This window comes from Talpa europaea, assembly GCF_964194135.1.
Source record: "Talpa europaea genome assembly, chromosome: 10".
In the NCBI taxonomy this organism is placed as follows: domain Eukaryota; kingdom Metazoa; phylum Chordata; class Mammalia; order Eulipotyphla; family Talpidae; genus Talpa; species Talpa europaea.
Window position 1 is genome coordinate 23,129,443 of NC_140077.1, and position 17,226 is coordinate 23,146,668.

The 17,226-nt window shown below is 55.8% G+C and overlaps 1 protein-coding gene across 1 annotated transcript in view; it reads left to right on the plus strand.

Moving 5' to 3' along the window:
• SLIT1 (slit guidance ligand 1) overlaps positions 1-17,226 on the plus strand; it is a gene marked incomplete at its 3' end in the record, with an annotated part of 143,308 nt that overhangs the window by 92,912 nt on the left and 33,170 nt on the right. Inside the window, exons 5-13 of the mRNA XM_084245748.1 lie at positions 9,266-9,337; positions 10,191-10,262; positions 10,796-10,867; positions 11,297-11,460; positions 12,133-12,280; positions 12,747-12,818; positions 13,307-13,378; positions 15,004-15,075; positions 15,664-15,807. Of these exons, the coding sequence (XP_084101874.1) occupies positions 9,266-9,337; positions 10,191-10,262; positions 10,796-10,867; positions 11,297-11,460; positions 12,133-12,280; positions 12,747-12,818; positions 13,307-13,378; positions 15,004-15,075; positions 15,664-15,807 (888 nt within the window). The remainder of the gene's footprint in view (positions 1-9,265; positions 9,338-10,190; positions 10,263-10,795; positions 10,868-11,296; positions 11,461-12,132; positions 12,281-12,746; positions 12,819-13,306; positions 13,379-15,003; positions 15,076-15,663; positions 15,808-17,226) is intronic.

Here is a 17,226-nt window from a genome sequence, read left to right on the forward strand (position 1 = left end):
TTTAAGGGCTGTTCCATTTGTCTCTGCTCCCGCTCCTGGTGTTTGAATTATGATGGACCCACCCGTGTGTTCTTGCGACTGCAGGGACAGCCCAATTGCCCCTCACGGGCTGCTGTGAAGACAAATGGGCCAGCACCCAACTGAAAACAACTTGTAAAGAAAACAAGGAAATTTAACAACTTGCTGGTGGGATTTGATCTTTAGAGGACTGAACTATCTGTGACTTTGCTCCTGGAGAGGTGACCTGGAAGGGGGTGACCTAGTGTCCTTGGGCCTTCCCTGAAGATGCTGATGTCCTACTTTTCCCTCCTATGGCCCCCTCTTTGTGGGGACGGGTAGGGGGCCTCCATGCTTGGCATTGGAGCCAGGAAAGGACGCTTCTCCCAAGCTTATTTTCATTTATGGATCTGGTAAGTCCTGTAACACACCAGTCTCCACGTTCAACAGGGCGAGCCTAGGGTAAAGTGAGCTTACCTCTTTCCTTTGATGTTTGTACCATTTTTAAAAAAGATATATTTATTCAGACAAGAACTGGGGCACAGTCCAGGGGTGCGGGGAGGGCGGGGAGAGGATTCACCAGAGACAGAGTGGGGAGCAGAACAGGTGGATTGACTGAAATACACTGCTCAGGGGAGCAGCGGGTGAGTCAGGAGAGGTCTGCTGCGCCATGTGGGTTGCACCCTGGCCTGCCAGGGATAGAACTCATGCTGCAGAGGCTGTGGATAGCTTCACAGTGCTGTGCTTAACCCCTTGTGCTACCAGGGAGGCCTGATATTTGTACCATTTCTGCTTTTTTCCCCCTCACTCTTCCTGTTTCCTGTTATCTTACTCCATTATTCTTTCCACTAGACCTTGGTTCTTTCTCCTGATGCTTGCTCACCCCTGGCCCCACAACTGTGATCTGGGCTGGGAATCTCAGAACAACTGGGCCACATAGGTATCTGGGGGAGACACTTGTCTCCCCCATTGCACCCCTGCTTGGAACGCAGCAGAATACTGAGGTTTCCTTGGGACTCATTGCGTGGTGGTTGAGTAGAGTGGACAGCCTCATCCTGGTATGAGTTAAGAGGGGGTTGTGTCTCCTGCCTTTTTCATCCACCCTATTGCCATGTTCCTACCATGGCAGTGGGGGTCCATGCTGGCTGGTTCTGTTTGCTGTGTCCCCAGCCACTCACTCCTGGTGGGACTCTAGTCTCTGAGAAGCTTTCCCTTGGCTGAGCTCTGTGGCTGCTGTGTGGGGTGCATGCATCTCATATGATATCTCTATTGTAGGAATTGATTGTGGTGCTGCTCGGTAGCGGCATAATAAACAGCTCGGTTCAAGGAAATGTTACCCAGGGTGGGTTTATGGAGCAGCCATCCAGGGCTGCTTAATGTCTCTTCCTAATGAGGTTTCTGCAACATTAACTCTGGGGGCCTGAAGGGAGGGGGCTGGCCACGCGAGCATGGAGGCTTCGGCGATGTGGCGGGGAGGGCAGGGGGCATCGCTCCAGCCCACAGCGCCCCCCATGTGCTGAGTGCTCAGACCAGCCCTTTTTTCCTGCAAAGGTCAAACCCCACCATACTGCGTGTTACTCTGCGAAACCCGTACAGGAGCTTGGACATCAGGAGCTCCGCTGGGGAAAGGTCGGGGATTCAACATTTATTAAAATCTCAAGATGTAACGGAGCACGTGTGAGCTTTGAGTCCATGACTCTTACAACCACCTTGGGGGGCGGGAGAAGGAGCATGCCCCTCACCAGTCAGCAGAGAGTAGTCTGAAGTCTTCCCAGCAGTAAAATTGATTATCTCCTCCTGTGAGTCTCCTGGACATCCTCACATGCCGTCCTTCAGTTACTCTTTGTATACACTTAAGTAACAGCTGAGGAAACTGAGGCACAAAACGCCTCTCAAGAACCCACGAAGAGGACCAGGACCACCTGGAAACAGTACGCCCACAAGGTCAATCCTCACACCTGCTGTTGCTGCCCTGGGGTGGGGGTGTCGGGAGGGAGAGGGTTGCAGAATGGGTTTCCCCTTTGGGTGGCAGGGGTAGGATTTGAGGGGAAGTTTGAAATAAAGGCAGAGACAGAGAGGGATATTCCCCCCAGATCTGAGGAGTGCCTCAGGGAAAGGTGTGCACCCAGCATCTAAGACCATGTCCTGCAGGGAGCCTGGGGTGTAGCCAGCCCTGGGGTCTCTGTCTCCTGGCCACTGCCCTGGGAGACTCCTGACCTCCTCGGAGAAACTGATGACCACAGCCTGATTCTCCCCACAGTCGTCTCAGGCAGCCTTAGGGGATGGTGTCTCGTCTACACTCAACCCAATGGGAATGTGGGAGGGTGGGGAGGCCCAGGGAGTGGCTGATGCAACGCCCCTCCTGTGAGAGCCTTCTCTGTCCTTCTGGTGGGTAGCGGCATGCCCAGATAGCAGGGAGAGCTGCCCTCCCGCTCGCCACCCATAGGTTGTATCCCAGTGTCCCTCTCCCGCCCCCCCACCTGAGAATAAATATTGCTCCTTTGCCCTTTGCTTTGATGGCGGTTCAGGGGCTGTAGCCTGCCTGCCTGGGGTCCAGGTGTGGATACAAATGATTTTCATACTTCCCTCTCTCAGATCACATAAATCACAGTGGCGGAGGTGGGGTGCTTACTAAATACAGACTCCGTTACCGGCTCCTCTTCAGGCCCGGGAGCCTGTGAAGTGGGTGCTGAGTCTCCTGCTGTGGGATCGCGGGGGCATCCCTAGCAGCTGCAATGTCCCTTCCTCCTCCCGCCCTTGCTGGGAGATCAGTGAGGTTAGCAAGGACATCGAGGCACTGGGAACTAACTTCGGGTCTTACCCCAAGACCCCAGAGGGCTGGTGACAGAATCAGTGCCCAGCTTCAGCCCCCTGATTCCCAGTCCTGGATTTTCCAGCTCTGACTCCCCACCCCTCCCGACAGAGCCTATGAGGACCATCACAAAGTACAAGCAGCAGCAGCTGTCCCTGCCAGCCCTGGCTGGGGCACACACACACAGGCCCAGCTAAGCCCCACAACCACACCTCGTTCCCACTCTACAGGGGAGCAGTCTGAGGCATCAGGATTAAGAAACTTGTGGGAGGCCCTTGGAGGGTCTCTGACAACTGACTTGTTGGAATCTGAGGCTCTTGGAACGAAGCAGCCCTGCTGAGGTGGTGGGGCACAGTCAGGTTGTGTGACTCCCTCCTGGGGGGGTCCCATGTTGAATGGGCTCAGGGTGACTAGTCAGACTGCAGGGGACGAGGGGACAGGACAGAGCAGGCCCAGAGCTCTGTAGTGGAGTGACTGAGCAGGCGGCAGGAACCCAGGCCTGGGTCTGGCTTTGGCTGGTGCTCAGCGCCGCAGCTGGGCCCCCTGCCGATCCTCTTAGAGGCTGGTCTGCCAACAGGGCCAAATCTGGTTAGAGCATGAAGGGGGATTAGCAGTGAGAACATGGGGTCCTGACCTCGGCTTCCCAGTCCCTGCTTCCTTCAGCCCTGGCAGAGGCCGGCAGATTGGCAGTGTGTGGGGGGAGGCGCAGTAGGAGCCTGTGGTGATGCCCCAGGCAGGATGTGGGCCTGGCTGCCCCTTTTCTTCAGGGCAAAGGACCCAGCTGGGGTCACTGGGACATTCCCACACCCAGTGTGGGTGGCAGCTGCCTCTCAGGGTCCTTGATCTTGGGTGGCAGGCTGAGGGAGTTTTGCCTGCAGCAACCTTACCTCTAACTCCCCAGGGTGGATCCTCAGGGGCTCCAGCTCCCTCTCTTCCTTGTGCGGCCCCAGGAGAGTCATCTCACCTCACCTCTTTCTTGGGCTGCCCAGAGCTCCCTGCTGATGCTGCCTGTGCTGCCTCCGGACCAGGAGGGTGTCCCGTTACTCATGCCCCATCAGGATGTGTGAAGGGCAGGGTAGGGCTGATTTTAAGAATATGTTATAATGTTATAATGCAGCAAGTGCTCCTCAGAGACCCCCTCCTTTTTAGAGCTCTCTTGTCATGGGGTCTGCGCCAGTCAGGCAGAGCAGGTGCAGGTATACCCAGTGCCCAGGTGAGGAGCCTTGGTCTTGCGTGGCCACGATGCACAGCCAGCCTGCCTGCTCCAAGCCCGCCTTCCCCTCTCGGCTGCACAGCCTGTCCAGACTCCATAGTCTGGTCAGGAAAATGCAGAGGGGTTAGAGCAAGAGAATCATGTGAGGATCCACTTTAGTTCAATTTAGCTAAAAATGACTGAGCCCCTGCAATATATTAAGCCTGGGGATACAATGGGGAATGCAAGAGAGTGTCTGACCTTTGGAGTTATGGTCTGTAAGGGAAGATGGATGTTAACCATAACAGCAGTATTTCATTACATTTAATGTAGTATTTCATTATGCATCTGTTTTTGTGCTAAGAAGCAGCCTGGGCGTCATGGGAGTATCGGAAGGTGTTTGTAGACTGGGATATGAAGGATGGGTGTGAGTTTCCTGGGTGAAGAGTGGAGGAAGAATATTCTCAGGGGGAACAGCAAGTGCAAAAGTCCTGTGGCAGGAGGGGTTTGAGGAACTGAGGGAATGTCAGCACAGTGGAGTAGTGGGCAGGGCCAAGCGCACACAGTAACTCTCACAGCAGAGCCCACAAGGTACGTGCCGCTTCTCACTCTCATTTTGCCGATGAGTAAACTGAGACCAGAGAGGTTAAGTGACTTGCCAAGACCCCATGGTCAAAGTGGCTGAGTCAGGACCTGTTGAACCCAGTTTCTATTGTGACACTTTACATGCAGCCTCAGACTGTGTCCCAGGCGTGTGTGGATCTCCGCAGTCCTGCCCCTTATCTGGCTGCTGTGTCCTTGCCCTGGGACTTCCTTCTGGGCGCCTGGCAGCACTGTGACCATGTGCTCTGGCTCCCGCCAGGAGTGGACCACAGGTTTGTCCTTCCACCTCCAGAACCCTCCTGCTCCCGGTGTGTCTCATCGTGTCCTGGACACACCCAGGTCACACCCTGCACTCCAGGGCCTGTTTCAGGGTCACCGCAGGAGAAGGATGGGGAAAGACAACCATGTTTGAAGGAGATGAAATAGGCTGGGGCCTGGGAAAGTGTAATGAAGATGTAGGTTATGCCTTTTGGTTTTGATGCAAACCTGGGTGAAACTGGAGATGATAAACTTTATTGCAAGGAGGTTGAGAATGATAAGATAGTTTCTGACAAGTGGGAAGTCAACTGGGGCAAAAAACAACCCCCACCCCCCACCCCTTCCCCAGAATAGCTTTGTTTGGATTTGTGAGGAGACTTGAGAAGGCAGCCAAGCTCAGAGCAGGCATCTCGCTCCCTCTAGTGATCAAACCGGAAACAGCAGTCAGAACCTTGACTGTCTATAGGGACAAAACTGTCTTTTCTTAGATATTGTTAAGGAAAAAATTGGTCAGGAAAATGCAGAGGGGTTAGAGCAAGAGAATCATGTGAGGATCCACTAGTTCAATTTAGCTAAAAATGAATTGGGGCTAGAAAAGGAGCTTAGATATATGACTCACTTAGTCTCCAAGCTCCCATACAGTAAGTATTTTTGTTGCCATTTTACAAATAAGGAAACAGAAGCTCTCCGCTGAGGAACTTCCCATGTCTTTGACTGGTAAATGGAAGAGGCAGGAATTGAACCTAGATTCTTCTCATTGCAGGGTGTGGGCTCTTTCCACCAGCCCCTCTGCCGCCAGCAGCCTGCATTCCCCTCAGGCTTCCAAACTCACCCCTTTCCCTCTGGCTGGAGGCTCGCCTCTTCCTGGTCTCACATTCATTTCCTTTACTCATATGGACACGTGAGTTGCTGAGGGCTGGCTCTGGATGGATCCACACCCGCACCGCACCGCACTGCAACTTACCTCACCTCATCTCACCTCACCCCACCTCACCCCACCTCACCTCACCTCACCTCACCTCACCTCTCCTCACCTCACCTCACCTCACCTCACCTCACCTCACCTCACCTCACCTCACCTCACCTCACCTCATGGATTGGGTCTTGGTTGTGCAGCCTGCCTGCCTGCCTGGAGGCAGTGTCTTTTTCTTTTGTAAGGTTGGTGCCCCAGAACATGTGTGAAAGCCCATCAGATCACTGCCTCCCGGGTCTAGCCTGTCACTGCTCGAGCTGAGAGGCTTTTTCCTGGAAATACCTCCGCCAGCACCTTCTGCTCCAGGCGAGCCAGCTACTCAGGCTCATGCCGGCTCTGTCATGCCTCCTGCATTCACACAGTTTCTGTCCCCACTTTGCATCCCCCTCCTCTCTTAGCTGATGGTGTGAGTTCTTAGAATTGTTCTATACAATTGTTTTCCCTAAACCCTATGTTGATGATGAGCTATTATAAGAAACAGGTGCTCAAAACCCATTTATTATAAGGACCTAGAGTTATTGATTAGACCACACTGTTATTTTTTAATAAACCCCCATGGGGAAATTCCTGCTTCATTTTTTGCCAAAAATAGCTACACTCCAGAGAAAGTGTTTCCTTTAAACTTATACATATATCGGGGTCACTATTACCTAAGCAGTCTCCCTTTTCACACTGACACTCAGGACGCCAGAAGCCACGGTCTCCCCAGACCAGCAGGTGTGCGGGGCACCTGGTGTTGTGTTCTTGGTCCCTGCCATTGATTTTTCTTCCCCACCCCCCTTTTCACTCCTGCTCTCTTGCTGCTTTGTAAATCCCCATAAGCCCCCTTAAAACCTTTCTGGAACAAGGTTGAACTAAATCGATAAACTAATCAATACAAATAAAAAACCTCCTTTGCAGGGTTGTGGTGAGGATTAAAAGGAATAATGGATGTGAGTTGCCGGCCCAGAGTCCGCTCCCAGGCATGGCCAGGGCTGAGAGGAGGTCCCAGCGGAGGCCCCCACCCCGTGGGCCTTCCATCTCCCCAACTCCGACTCCGCTGTCTCCAGCCCACCCCCTCCCTGTCCTTTCTTACCTTCACCACTTTCCCTCTCCCCGGCTCCCTGTGGGTGGGAGAAAGTGGGTGGCTGTGTCTTCTTCTCCTCGCACTCCCCTCCTCTCAAAGCCCTGCCATCAGCTCCCTCACCCCACCTCCTCCCTGGACCTCAGCACCCTGAGGACCAAGTGCCCCACTTGCTACTCAGAGACACAGGTGCTGGACTCCTGTCGGCGGGAGGTGCAGAGGCTTAGAGATCATCTGGTCCAGGCTACCTTTTGGACAAAGGGAGAAATCGAGGCCCAAAGGGAGAGCCTGAAGCAGCCAAGCCCCAGGCACCGTTCCAGCTCACAGCCCTAGAGCCTGAGCGTGGCCCTGCCTGCTCCACGGACGCTCAGGGGGTCCTCGCTGCCCCAGTCAGGACTGCCTGCTCCAGCAGTGCCAAGGCTCTCTGCTTCCGGACCACTCCCCCCAAGCACCCCCGTTTTAGTCTTCAAGGATTCTGCGAGCTTTTACCTCAAACTGTTGTGGCCTGAGAGACAGTCAGTGTTTATGTTCTCACAGTTCCTGTAGGTGGCTGGGCGGCCCTGGCTGTGGCCTTCGTGAGAGTGTGGTCCAGCTGTGGGCTGGCGCTTGCTTAAAGCAGACGGGCGAGGAGAGACGCAGGAATAGGCCGATCATTAAAGACCGAAGCGTCTCTCTTCCTCTCAGGACAGCTGGGGTCGGCAGGAGTTTCCGAGAAAAGGAACGTGGGGACAGGCAGGAGTGGGCACGCTGGAGGCACCTGCAGCAGCCTGAGCCAGTGGGACATAGGAAACAGCTCCGGGAACGTGGGGGGCTGAGCAGGGGGTGAAGATGCAGCGCAGACGACTGAAATCCAGGACCAAAGAGAAGGGTGTGGGGGGATGTGATATTAGGAGGAGCGGACAGTGGACACAGGCTTGACCTGCAGCCATTGCTGCCTCCTGGGAGGCAGAGGAGGGACGCGCTGCTACGCGAAGGGGCAGTGGCAGGCTGGTCATCGTGCGGCAAGGCCCCGCTGGAGTGGACGACTGTGGTCTTGGAGGAGGGAGAACAGGAAAGTGAGGGGTGGGTGCTGATGGCGACAGAGCCCTTCAGACCGCAGGGGCCTGGGCTGGTCAGGGGCCGGCAGGCCGGTGGGGCTGGGCTTCAGAGGGGAGTAAGCCCACAGTTGTGGGCTTCCACTGTGCAGACCAGGGCTCCCCACTCTGCCCCCCACTTGGCACATGAGGAAACCGGGGCGCAGGTGGGAGGAGGGCTGACCTACAGAAGCACAGCCAGGAGGTGGGGAGCCGGTGTTCAAACAGGCCTTTCTGAGCCCCGGGGCCAGCTCTGGGTAAATGACAATGTCTGGAGCTCAGGTCCCTCCTCTGCAAAATGGGCGAGGGGATAGTTCACACTCCTGGGGCAGCTGTGCCTACGGGGGGCTCTGGGTCCCAGGTCCAGGGTCTGGGGCCGCACTACTTGCTGTGTTCCCTTGATGAGCGGCCTAGCTTCTCTGGGTTCCCCTGGCCTCCTTTGCAGCGGGGAGACAGTCGCGGTGTGTGCCCACAGCTGGCGCAGGGGTTGAGTGCTTTCACGCTGAAGTGCTGGGCAGTGCTGGCCTGGGTTTGGGCTCTGAACATGGCAGCAGTTGGTACCATGACTGTGGGAAAGAAACACCACCCTGGAAAGTGGCATTTGTAAAGTCTGTTGTGAGGATGTTGTAAGAGGTCGGGAGAGGCAGCTGGATAGGTGCTGGGGCCCGGCGCTGCCAGGGGAGCTGGAGGAAGCAGCTGGCAGCTGCCTGGGGTTTGAGGAGGTCAGGGGTCAGCAGAGTCCCTGCCATGCTGCCTCCTCACACCAGGGCACTCGTTGCTGGGGTGATGGCGAAGTCTGGGACCAGGGGCGTAGCATTGTAGCCCCTGGCCGGGTGCTTTGGTTCCCCGGCTGGGGTGGCTCTGGCCCATGAGCTGGTGCCCAGGATCTGGAGTCCAACCCCGCCTAGGAGAAGCCCCTCTGCTTGCTGCCTTGCAACACTGGACACTGCCAGGCCGAGCTGACCTCTCTGGGCCAGGAGGGCCGGGCGAGATTGGCAGAGTGGGTCGTGACTACCCCACACTTCTCCCTTCAGCTGCGCCCTTCTCCCCAGAGAAGGGGCAATGGCTGAGTGTGGAGCGCTCTCCAGGGCAGGGTGCCTCTCTCCAGCTCACTCTTTCGTTCCCTCATTCCTTCATTCAGCAAATGTCCACCGGGCAGCCTCTGTGTGCCAGGCACAGTCCCGGGTGCTGGGACGCATCAGTCATGTCCCGCCGCCTGGCCTCTCAGTCACAGGGGACTCTGGAGAAATCTTTTCTGACCAGGGCTTTTTCTCCTCTGGTTCTGTCCTTGCAGGGACTTGAGTGAGAACATCATCCAGGCCATCCCCAGAAAAGCCTTTCGTGGAGCTACAGACCTCAAAAATTTGTGAGTACAGGCCTGGGAAGGAGAGGGGCTCAGGAGCTTCGGGGCCACCAGGGAGCATCCTCGTGGGTCCCCATGAGGCTCATGGTCCAGACAGCCAAAGAGCTGGTCTAGGCTGAGACACAGGTGCCAGCATGATCTTCTGGAACATTCCAGAGTTGGAAGAAGCAGGCAGCATGTCTGTTTCTCCTTCTGGTGTCATTTTGTGTGAAAACCCAGCAAACGCTCAGAAGGGCCTTGGGGGTAGGGAGTGTGGTGAGCCTCAGGGCAGCTGGGGGGCTTCTGGGTCTGTTAAATGGCATGGTCTCCGTGCCCCTGTGGGCTGGGAGAGCTGGGTCTGAGCAGCCTCTTCTAGGTACAAATGCATGAGCTACTGCAAGTCAGTTAACTTCACTGAATCTTGATCTATTTTTCTGTAACACAAGCCTATCGTTTGTACCTCATGGTCTTGTTCTAAGATGTAAACATGGCAATAAGTTCAGGTTGTCAGGTGCTGCCAGGTGTGGGGTTCGCTTCTGGTGTGCAGACTTGCTCTGGCTGGGGCTTACCTCCTCTCCAGCCTGTGTAGATGCTGGTCACACTCGCTGAGTGCTTCATTCTGGAAGCAGCACTCCAGGCAGCCCCTCGCTGCAGCTGCCAATGCTCCTGTGATCTGCTCTCGTTTTCCAGCTACCAGCGCCCTCTAGGTGGTCTCCAAAAAACGGGGGGGGGGGGGGTGGGAAGGCAGGGGGAGTATTTACTCCCCAGGCCATTTGCAAGGTTTTTTTTTGTTTAATGAGGGGGTTGTTTGATTGAAATATTTGGACCCCCTGCTCTCGGCCACTGGCCTCCTCTACAACCTTCCTTTGCTTCACAGACAGTTGGACAAAAACCAAATCAGCTGCATCGAGGAAGGGGCCTTCCGGGCTCTGCGGGGGCTGGAGGTGCTGTAAGTAAAGAGGGGGCTCGGGCTGGCAGGGGGAGAGGTGTGGAGAGGCGGGTAACGCAGGTGCAGGTCCAGCAGCTGGCTGGGGGTGGGAGCAGTGCAGGAGGCGGACAGCGGGCTCCAGGCCCAGGGCGGCTGTGCCCTCTGCTCTTCCAGCATGAGAACATTCATGCTCACGGCTCAGCCCGCAGCAGCGACCCAGGCTTACCCTGCTCCCACTGACCTCCCCCCACCCCGTACCCACCCCCGCCCCAGGCCCCCACTCTGCACCCCGCCCCTTCTCCCAGCCAGCCCAAGCCTGCAGGCAGCCTCTCCCTCTTGCTCCATCCCTGTCCGTCCCTGTCCTGCTGGAACAGGAGCTGATGGAGCAGCTGCCAGGGGCTCTCCCCGAGGGCGGCTCCTGGGGTTCCCTCTTTGGCACAGCCATGTGTGGCCCAGGGTACATCCGCCTCCAGGGTGAACTGTGGAACATGGCAGAGAGGAGCCGTGTCCCTCCCTCCCACCTAACTACCCCCTGACTCCTGTTTCCCGTGCAGGACCCTGAACAACAACAATGTCACCACCATCCCTGTGTCCAGCTTCAACCACATGCCCAAGCTGCGGACCTTGTGAGTGGGCCCGGGGCCGGGGCAGGGGCTGAGGCAGGGCTCCCCTGCTCCGGGGAAGGAGCCCACTGTCCACACCAGCGGCCAGCCCGGTGTGGGGTGGGGGGGGACAGTTGTTGGAGGGGTGAGGGGTGATCTCAAATGGAAGGACATTGAATGTCATTTATATCTGGTTTTTCCGGGGGAAAGAAATGATTTGTGCTCTGAGGCCATGGGGCTAGGCGAGCTCAGTGAAATGAATCGACCGTGGTAGGGCACATGCCAGCCACAGGTGTGCCCCCAGCATGCTGGAGGGGACTTCGCTGCTGTGGGGCTCATCCCTGGGAGGGAGCTGAGTTGCAGGCGGCTGTGTGCAGACTGCCTTGGGCTGAGCACGCGTGGGGTTGGCCTTCCCGCGGGGCCCAGTGGATGGTGAGCACCTGTCCCCTGCAGCCGCCTGCACTCCAACCATCTGTTCTGCGACTGCCACCTGGCCTGGCTCTCACAGTGGCTGCGGCAGCGGCCCACCATTGGGCTCTTCACCCAGTGCTCCGGGCCCGCCAGCCTGCGCGGCCTCAACGTGGCTGAGGTTCAGAAGAGCGAGTTCAGCTGCTCAGGTGGGTGCAGGTGCTGGGGGTGCTTCCCTCTGCCTGTCTCCTGCACTCTCCTCCCCATGCCACTCTTTGCCCTCCCATTTCCTCCTGTCATCAAGTACTAACATCCACCCATCGCTGGCCCACCTTGCCCATCACTTCCTCTCTCTGTCCTTGCTCATCGCCTTCACCTCTGGGCTTATCCATCACTGCCTGCTGTCCCCGCCCATCTCCCCTTTCTTGCCTGTAAAATGGCCACAAGAATATTGTACTCCTCACAGAGGTTGTGCAGTAGGATTAAGTGGGATGTTGCATCTGTGATGCCCACCACAGCATGGGGCGCAGAGTAAGTACTCAACTAACATCTCTGTTGGCCTTGGATATTGAGCGAGGAGGCTGGGCCTCAGTCATGTTCTGCGCACAGACTAGGACCCAGAGCTTCAGAATCTAGGCTCGGGGTTCCTAACGTGTGACCCAGCCTCTCACGTAGCACAGTTAGGTTCAGATTCAAGTTCGGAGAACATCTACCAAGTCCCTAATATGTGCCACGTGCCCACAGTCACATTTTAGTCCTTGGTGATTTCTGCCTCATCCTCATCCAGAGATGCACCTTGAGCACTGTCCCCACCATAGTGTGTGTCTGGGGAGGGAGGTGCCCACCCGACACCCCGAGGTCATAGCCCGCTGTTTCTGCAGGCCAGGGGGAGGCGGGGCGTGTGCCCTCCTGCACCCTCTCCTCAGGTTCCTGCCCGGCCATGTGCACCTGCAGCAATGGCATCGTGGATTGTCGTGGCAAAGGTCTCACCGCCATCCCTGCCAACCTGCCCGAGACCATGACCGAGATGTAAGTCAAGGGCCGGGCAGGTGCTGGGACACAGACCCCTCGGGTTGGCCTGGCTCCGGTTGGTCCAGTGAAGACTGGAGCAGGTGCCACCCCAGGGCTCGCCTGAATCCCCTCAGTGCCAGTGGAGAAGACACGTGCCTCCGTGGGACTGAGCTTTCTGCCCAGGGCTGCCCCGCCCTGGAGGACGGGGGTGGGGGGATTGTCCTGTGGTCCAGCTGAACGAGGTGAGCTGCTGGAGTTAGTGTCTTAGTGTCAGCTAAGGGGACTAGTCCAGCCACAGAAACCTGGGATAATGGCGCTCAAATCACAGCCGCTCCTTTTCTCTGCCTGTGCCAGCCTGTCTCCTCCAGACAAGGATGGGCACAGTGGCAGGAGGGACAGAGGGCCTGGGTTAGGGGGAAAGTCCAGCAAGTGACAGCTGGGGCTGGGGCGATCTGACCCTGGACTTCGTGTTCTCCCTCTGCAGCCGCCTGGAGCTCAACGGGATCAAGTCCATCCCTCCTGGAGCCTTCTCTCCCTACAGAAAGCTGCGGAGGATGTGAGTCCTCCCGCTGCTCTCAGGGGTCGCCTGGGGCAGGAGGAAGGTCCTGAATGCCTCCACTCGTTCAGTGGCCCTGGACAAGTCACTGCCTGGCCTTCCTGCCAGGCTCATCTGACATGGGGGCAACAGTTTGTGACCCTTTTTGCAGGATTATCCTGAGGCCTCAGTGGTGTGCTGAGCCCAAGTCTGGCACTTGATCAGAACTATCTTCACCCCATTTCATTCAGGCACCAGTAGGAGCCATCGAGGCCAGAGAGAGGGTGTAGGGGGACAGGATTTGGGGAAACATATGCTGCACGAGATCGACCCTCACGCTGCACAGGGAAATAGTGGCTGTGGGTCTTTGGGATGGATAGGAACACTGGTCCTTGACTTTCCTAATTTCAAACAAACCCCTGCCCTCATGGCATCTGGAGTAGAGCAGGCGGGCAGGGCTGGTGGCCCCTGGAGGTTTAGCTGCCCTCTCTCCTCTGTTCACCGTGCAGAGACCTGAGCAACAACCAGATTGCAGAGATCGCGCCAGACGCCTTCCAGGGCCTCCGCTCCCTGAACTCACTGTGAGTAGCAGAGACAAGACTCCCTTTGAGGTCCAGGACACCCCCCAAGTGGCCCATCAGGTCCAAGGCCTCTCTGGCAGGTGCTGGAAGAGGAGCACAGCCCTTCACAGGTCTCCCTCTGGCTGCTTAGCATCCCTTTCCTTGCGGGGGACCCCTGCACAGCTGGGAGGAGAGGGAGGAATCAAGGGTTGCAAGAGTGGAAAGCTCGGCAGAGCCCCAGCCCCTGGCAACTGTGATGCTCTCATAGCCAAAGTGGAGATTTTCCCAGCATTCTTTGCAGTATCTGACTCTGCCTGGCCTCATGTTGGCCCTGCCTCCCCGCAGGGGTTCATCACTTCATGCTCCTGAGCCTTCCCATGGTCACCCATGGAAGCAGCAGCCACTAGCTCCAGCTATGACATCTACCACACCTATATCTTTCTCCCCAGATGTGCTCTGATCCTGACTTGTGGCAGATGATATGAGGATAGGACAGTGTTTTTTTCTGCCTCTGTTCAGCATTTTCCTTCCCCAATGGGGATTCTGTAAATCTAGAAATGTTATTCTAGAAACATTATTCTGTAAATCTAGAAATAAATCTAGAAAAATTATTCTGTGAATTTAGAAATATTGTTGTAGCTCTCTTTTCTCTCGCTCTGTCCTGCCCCTGAGCAGCCTGGACACACGGTGGCATAGATGAGGGACCTAGGTGTAGAACAGCAGAGAACTCCCTTAGAAGGTACCGGAGGCTGTCAGCTCAGTGCCTGTTGGGTGCACCCTTTTCTCTTGTAGTATAGTCCAAGGTGGTGGGTGGGCCAACTGTGAATGGCAACCTTCAAGTTGTGCAGTGTACAACGCACACAACTGTACACGACAGTCTGGTGATAGGTCACTCAGTGACTGGGGAGAGCAGATCCTGAAAGGTGGTCTGCCAAAATGCAGAGCTCTTTCTCTGAGATGTGAATGCAACTCCGCCTAGGTTGGAGCACGCGCCTAAGTGAGTCCTGTTATTCATATGTGGCTGGTCAGAGCCACCTCCCCACCATACTGGAACATTTACGTTGTCATGCAAATAGGTCTCATTGACAGTGTCCACCTTGGCTGGACTTCAGGCTTAATGCAGCACATCTTGAAAAATACAAAAGTATGAAATACCAACCACCCAGCTCTCAACACACTAACATTTTGGTCTGTGTCTTTCTGACATTGCACCTGTGCTGGGAAGACTTGTTTGACGTGCTGGAGCTCATGTTGCACATGTGTCTGGCATTCGAGTATTTTCCTGTAATTCTCTAAAAATATGTTAATTATTCCTGCCCGTGGTATTTTCTCGGAACAGTCTCCTTTTGGATTCCATACAAAGTTGATTTCCCCTGAGGTACCCAGGAAAAGCCCCTTTGCTGGTGTCTGCAGCATCCCTGTGTGAGGTCAGGGAGGGGGCAGGTGAGGGTCTTCTCCTGATTACCTGAATCACACCCCCTGTCCCCGGTAACTGCACCTTTGTGCAAACTAGAAACGGGGACCTTTTCTTAACACGCTTTACTGCCATCTGCTGGTAACTTGTTGCACCAGCCTACCCGGTACGAGGCAGTGCTGTCTGCAGGCTGCCTCTCTCTAACTCTGGCTTACTGCTTCCTTTTCTCCAGGGTCCTCTACGGGAACAAGATCACTGACCTCCCCCGCGGTGTGTTTGGAGGCCTGTACACCCTACAACTCCTGTAAGAGCCCATCCTCGTGTTTATGGGTGGGATAGGGAAGGGACCAGTATTCCTCTGACCTTTCAGACTGGAACTTTAGGCAGCTTTGGGGGGTGGGAGACCCACCTGAAGCAAGGAGCTTGGCGGCCGGCAGGCCTGGCAGAGCTGTGAAGCCTGCAGGGCTCTGCAGAGGCCAGAGAGGGAAGGGCTGCTTCAGAAGTGATTGCTGGGAAGCCCCTGAGATGCCACCTGAAGATCTCCCTGTGGCTGGGGACAGAGCTTTCTCCTGTAGGGGGCACCCAGGCCCAGCTCAGCTGCCTTGAACCATGCGTATTCCAGCAAGGGTCTCTCCCAGGACCCAGACTCGAAAGGTCCACATCAGCTGCCCAGGGAAGAGCAGAACTCTGGGAAAGAAGAGGAACCCCAAGGTGGCTTTGCCACTGTGCCCTCTGCTGTCCCAGAATCCATCATCTGGAGGGACAGATGCCCCATGGACGGATAGACTTCTCCCTGAGATAATGCTATCTCGGTGCTTAGAGAGATGCCTAGGACATAAGGAGTCCAATCCTGCGCCTACCGCTTATCATGTGGCCCTGGCTCTGCCCTCAGGCTCTTGAATGCCAACAAGATCAATTGCATCCGGCCTGATGCCTTCCAGGACCTGCAGAACCTCTCCCTGCTCTCCTTGTATGACAACAAGATCCAGAGTCTCGCCAAGGGCACCTTCACCTCCCTGCGGGCCATCCAGACCCTGTGAGTACTTCCTGCCTCCTCCCCTGATGCCTTCCTTCCTCTGGATTCTAACATTCCTTCTTCATTTGCTAATGCTGCTGGTTATGCTTGGAAAAGTAGTCCTTATCTTTCAGCTGGAATACTTCTGCCCAGGGAAACCTCTCCTTGTCCACTATTTGGTTAAATTTAGTTGCTCTTTTCTGTTCTTTGTCCTTAGCTCTGAGCCAGCAGTTTGCCTCTAGGTGTTGACTTGGGTGGGTCCTTTGGGTGCCTAGTGGGCATCTAGTATTAATGTTATTGTGGGCATGTGCCTACTGCCACTCCTGCCACTGCTGGTTTATCTGCTGGGCAGTGCTGTTCGTCAGATTCTGTCTGTCCCACTGGCTGCGTGCAAAACAGTCTGTCACTCCCTGGGGACTTTGCCCATCAGCAAGGGATGTCAACCAGGAAGGCAAACTCATTAAAGCCCACGTACCCGCCTGCAGCCCGGCTCCTGCTAATTAATTTACTTATAGCCAGGGAGAGGATGAAGAAGCACCGCTGGGAAATCTTGCTGCGTATGTGAAATTAGAGGGTACAGGAGACACCGGCAAGGTGGATAATTTTACACAGCCATCTGAGAGACACTCACTAAGGAGATTCAAAAGCCCAGGACCCATACACCAAAGAGCCTTGGGGGTGGGAATGGTACTGGGGCGCTGTCTTCCACTCAAGGTGAAAGAAGAAGGAATGAATCAAGTGGCCGGTGCTCTTGGAGTGGGAGGAGGCAGCCCCTGTCCGTGTCCATTTACCTGGCTGGACTTCTGCCCTCCAGACACCCTGAGAACTTGGCCGCTGCCACCAGGCCAGTCGGGACCCCAAAGCTGGAGAATGTTAGAACTGAAAGGCTTCCCATAGACAGGAGCATGACAAGTAAAACCACTAACAATTCTGATAACAGCAATACTGATAACACGACCGTTGTTTACTGAGCACTTACTGAACACCAGCCGCTGTTCTTGATGTGTGGTAGTCACTTAATGCTTATAATGACCTATGGGGGAAGGCGCCGTCCTCCCTGACTTTGCTGACAAAGAAACTGAGGATGGGGCCTCCCTGGTGGCGCAGCGGTTGAGCGCTGGGTTGCGAAGCTGCCCGTGGCCTCTTGCAATGCCGGTTCGATCCCCGGCTGCTCCCCGGCCACCGGAGGAGGGTCCCACATGGCGCGCAGACCTCTCCTGCCGCCCGCTGCTCCCCTCAGCAGTGTACTTTGGTCCTTCTGCCTGCTCTGCTCCCTGCTCTGGCTCTGGTGAATTCTCTCACCCTCCTGCGCTTCTGACTGTACCCAGTGCTTGTATAAATAAATAAATAAATCTTTAAAAAAAAAAAAAAGAAACTGAGGATGGTTACACGACTGACCAAGGTACCGCAGCATCTAGAGAGTGGGGATTTGTATCAGGT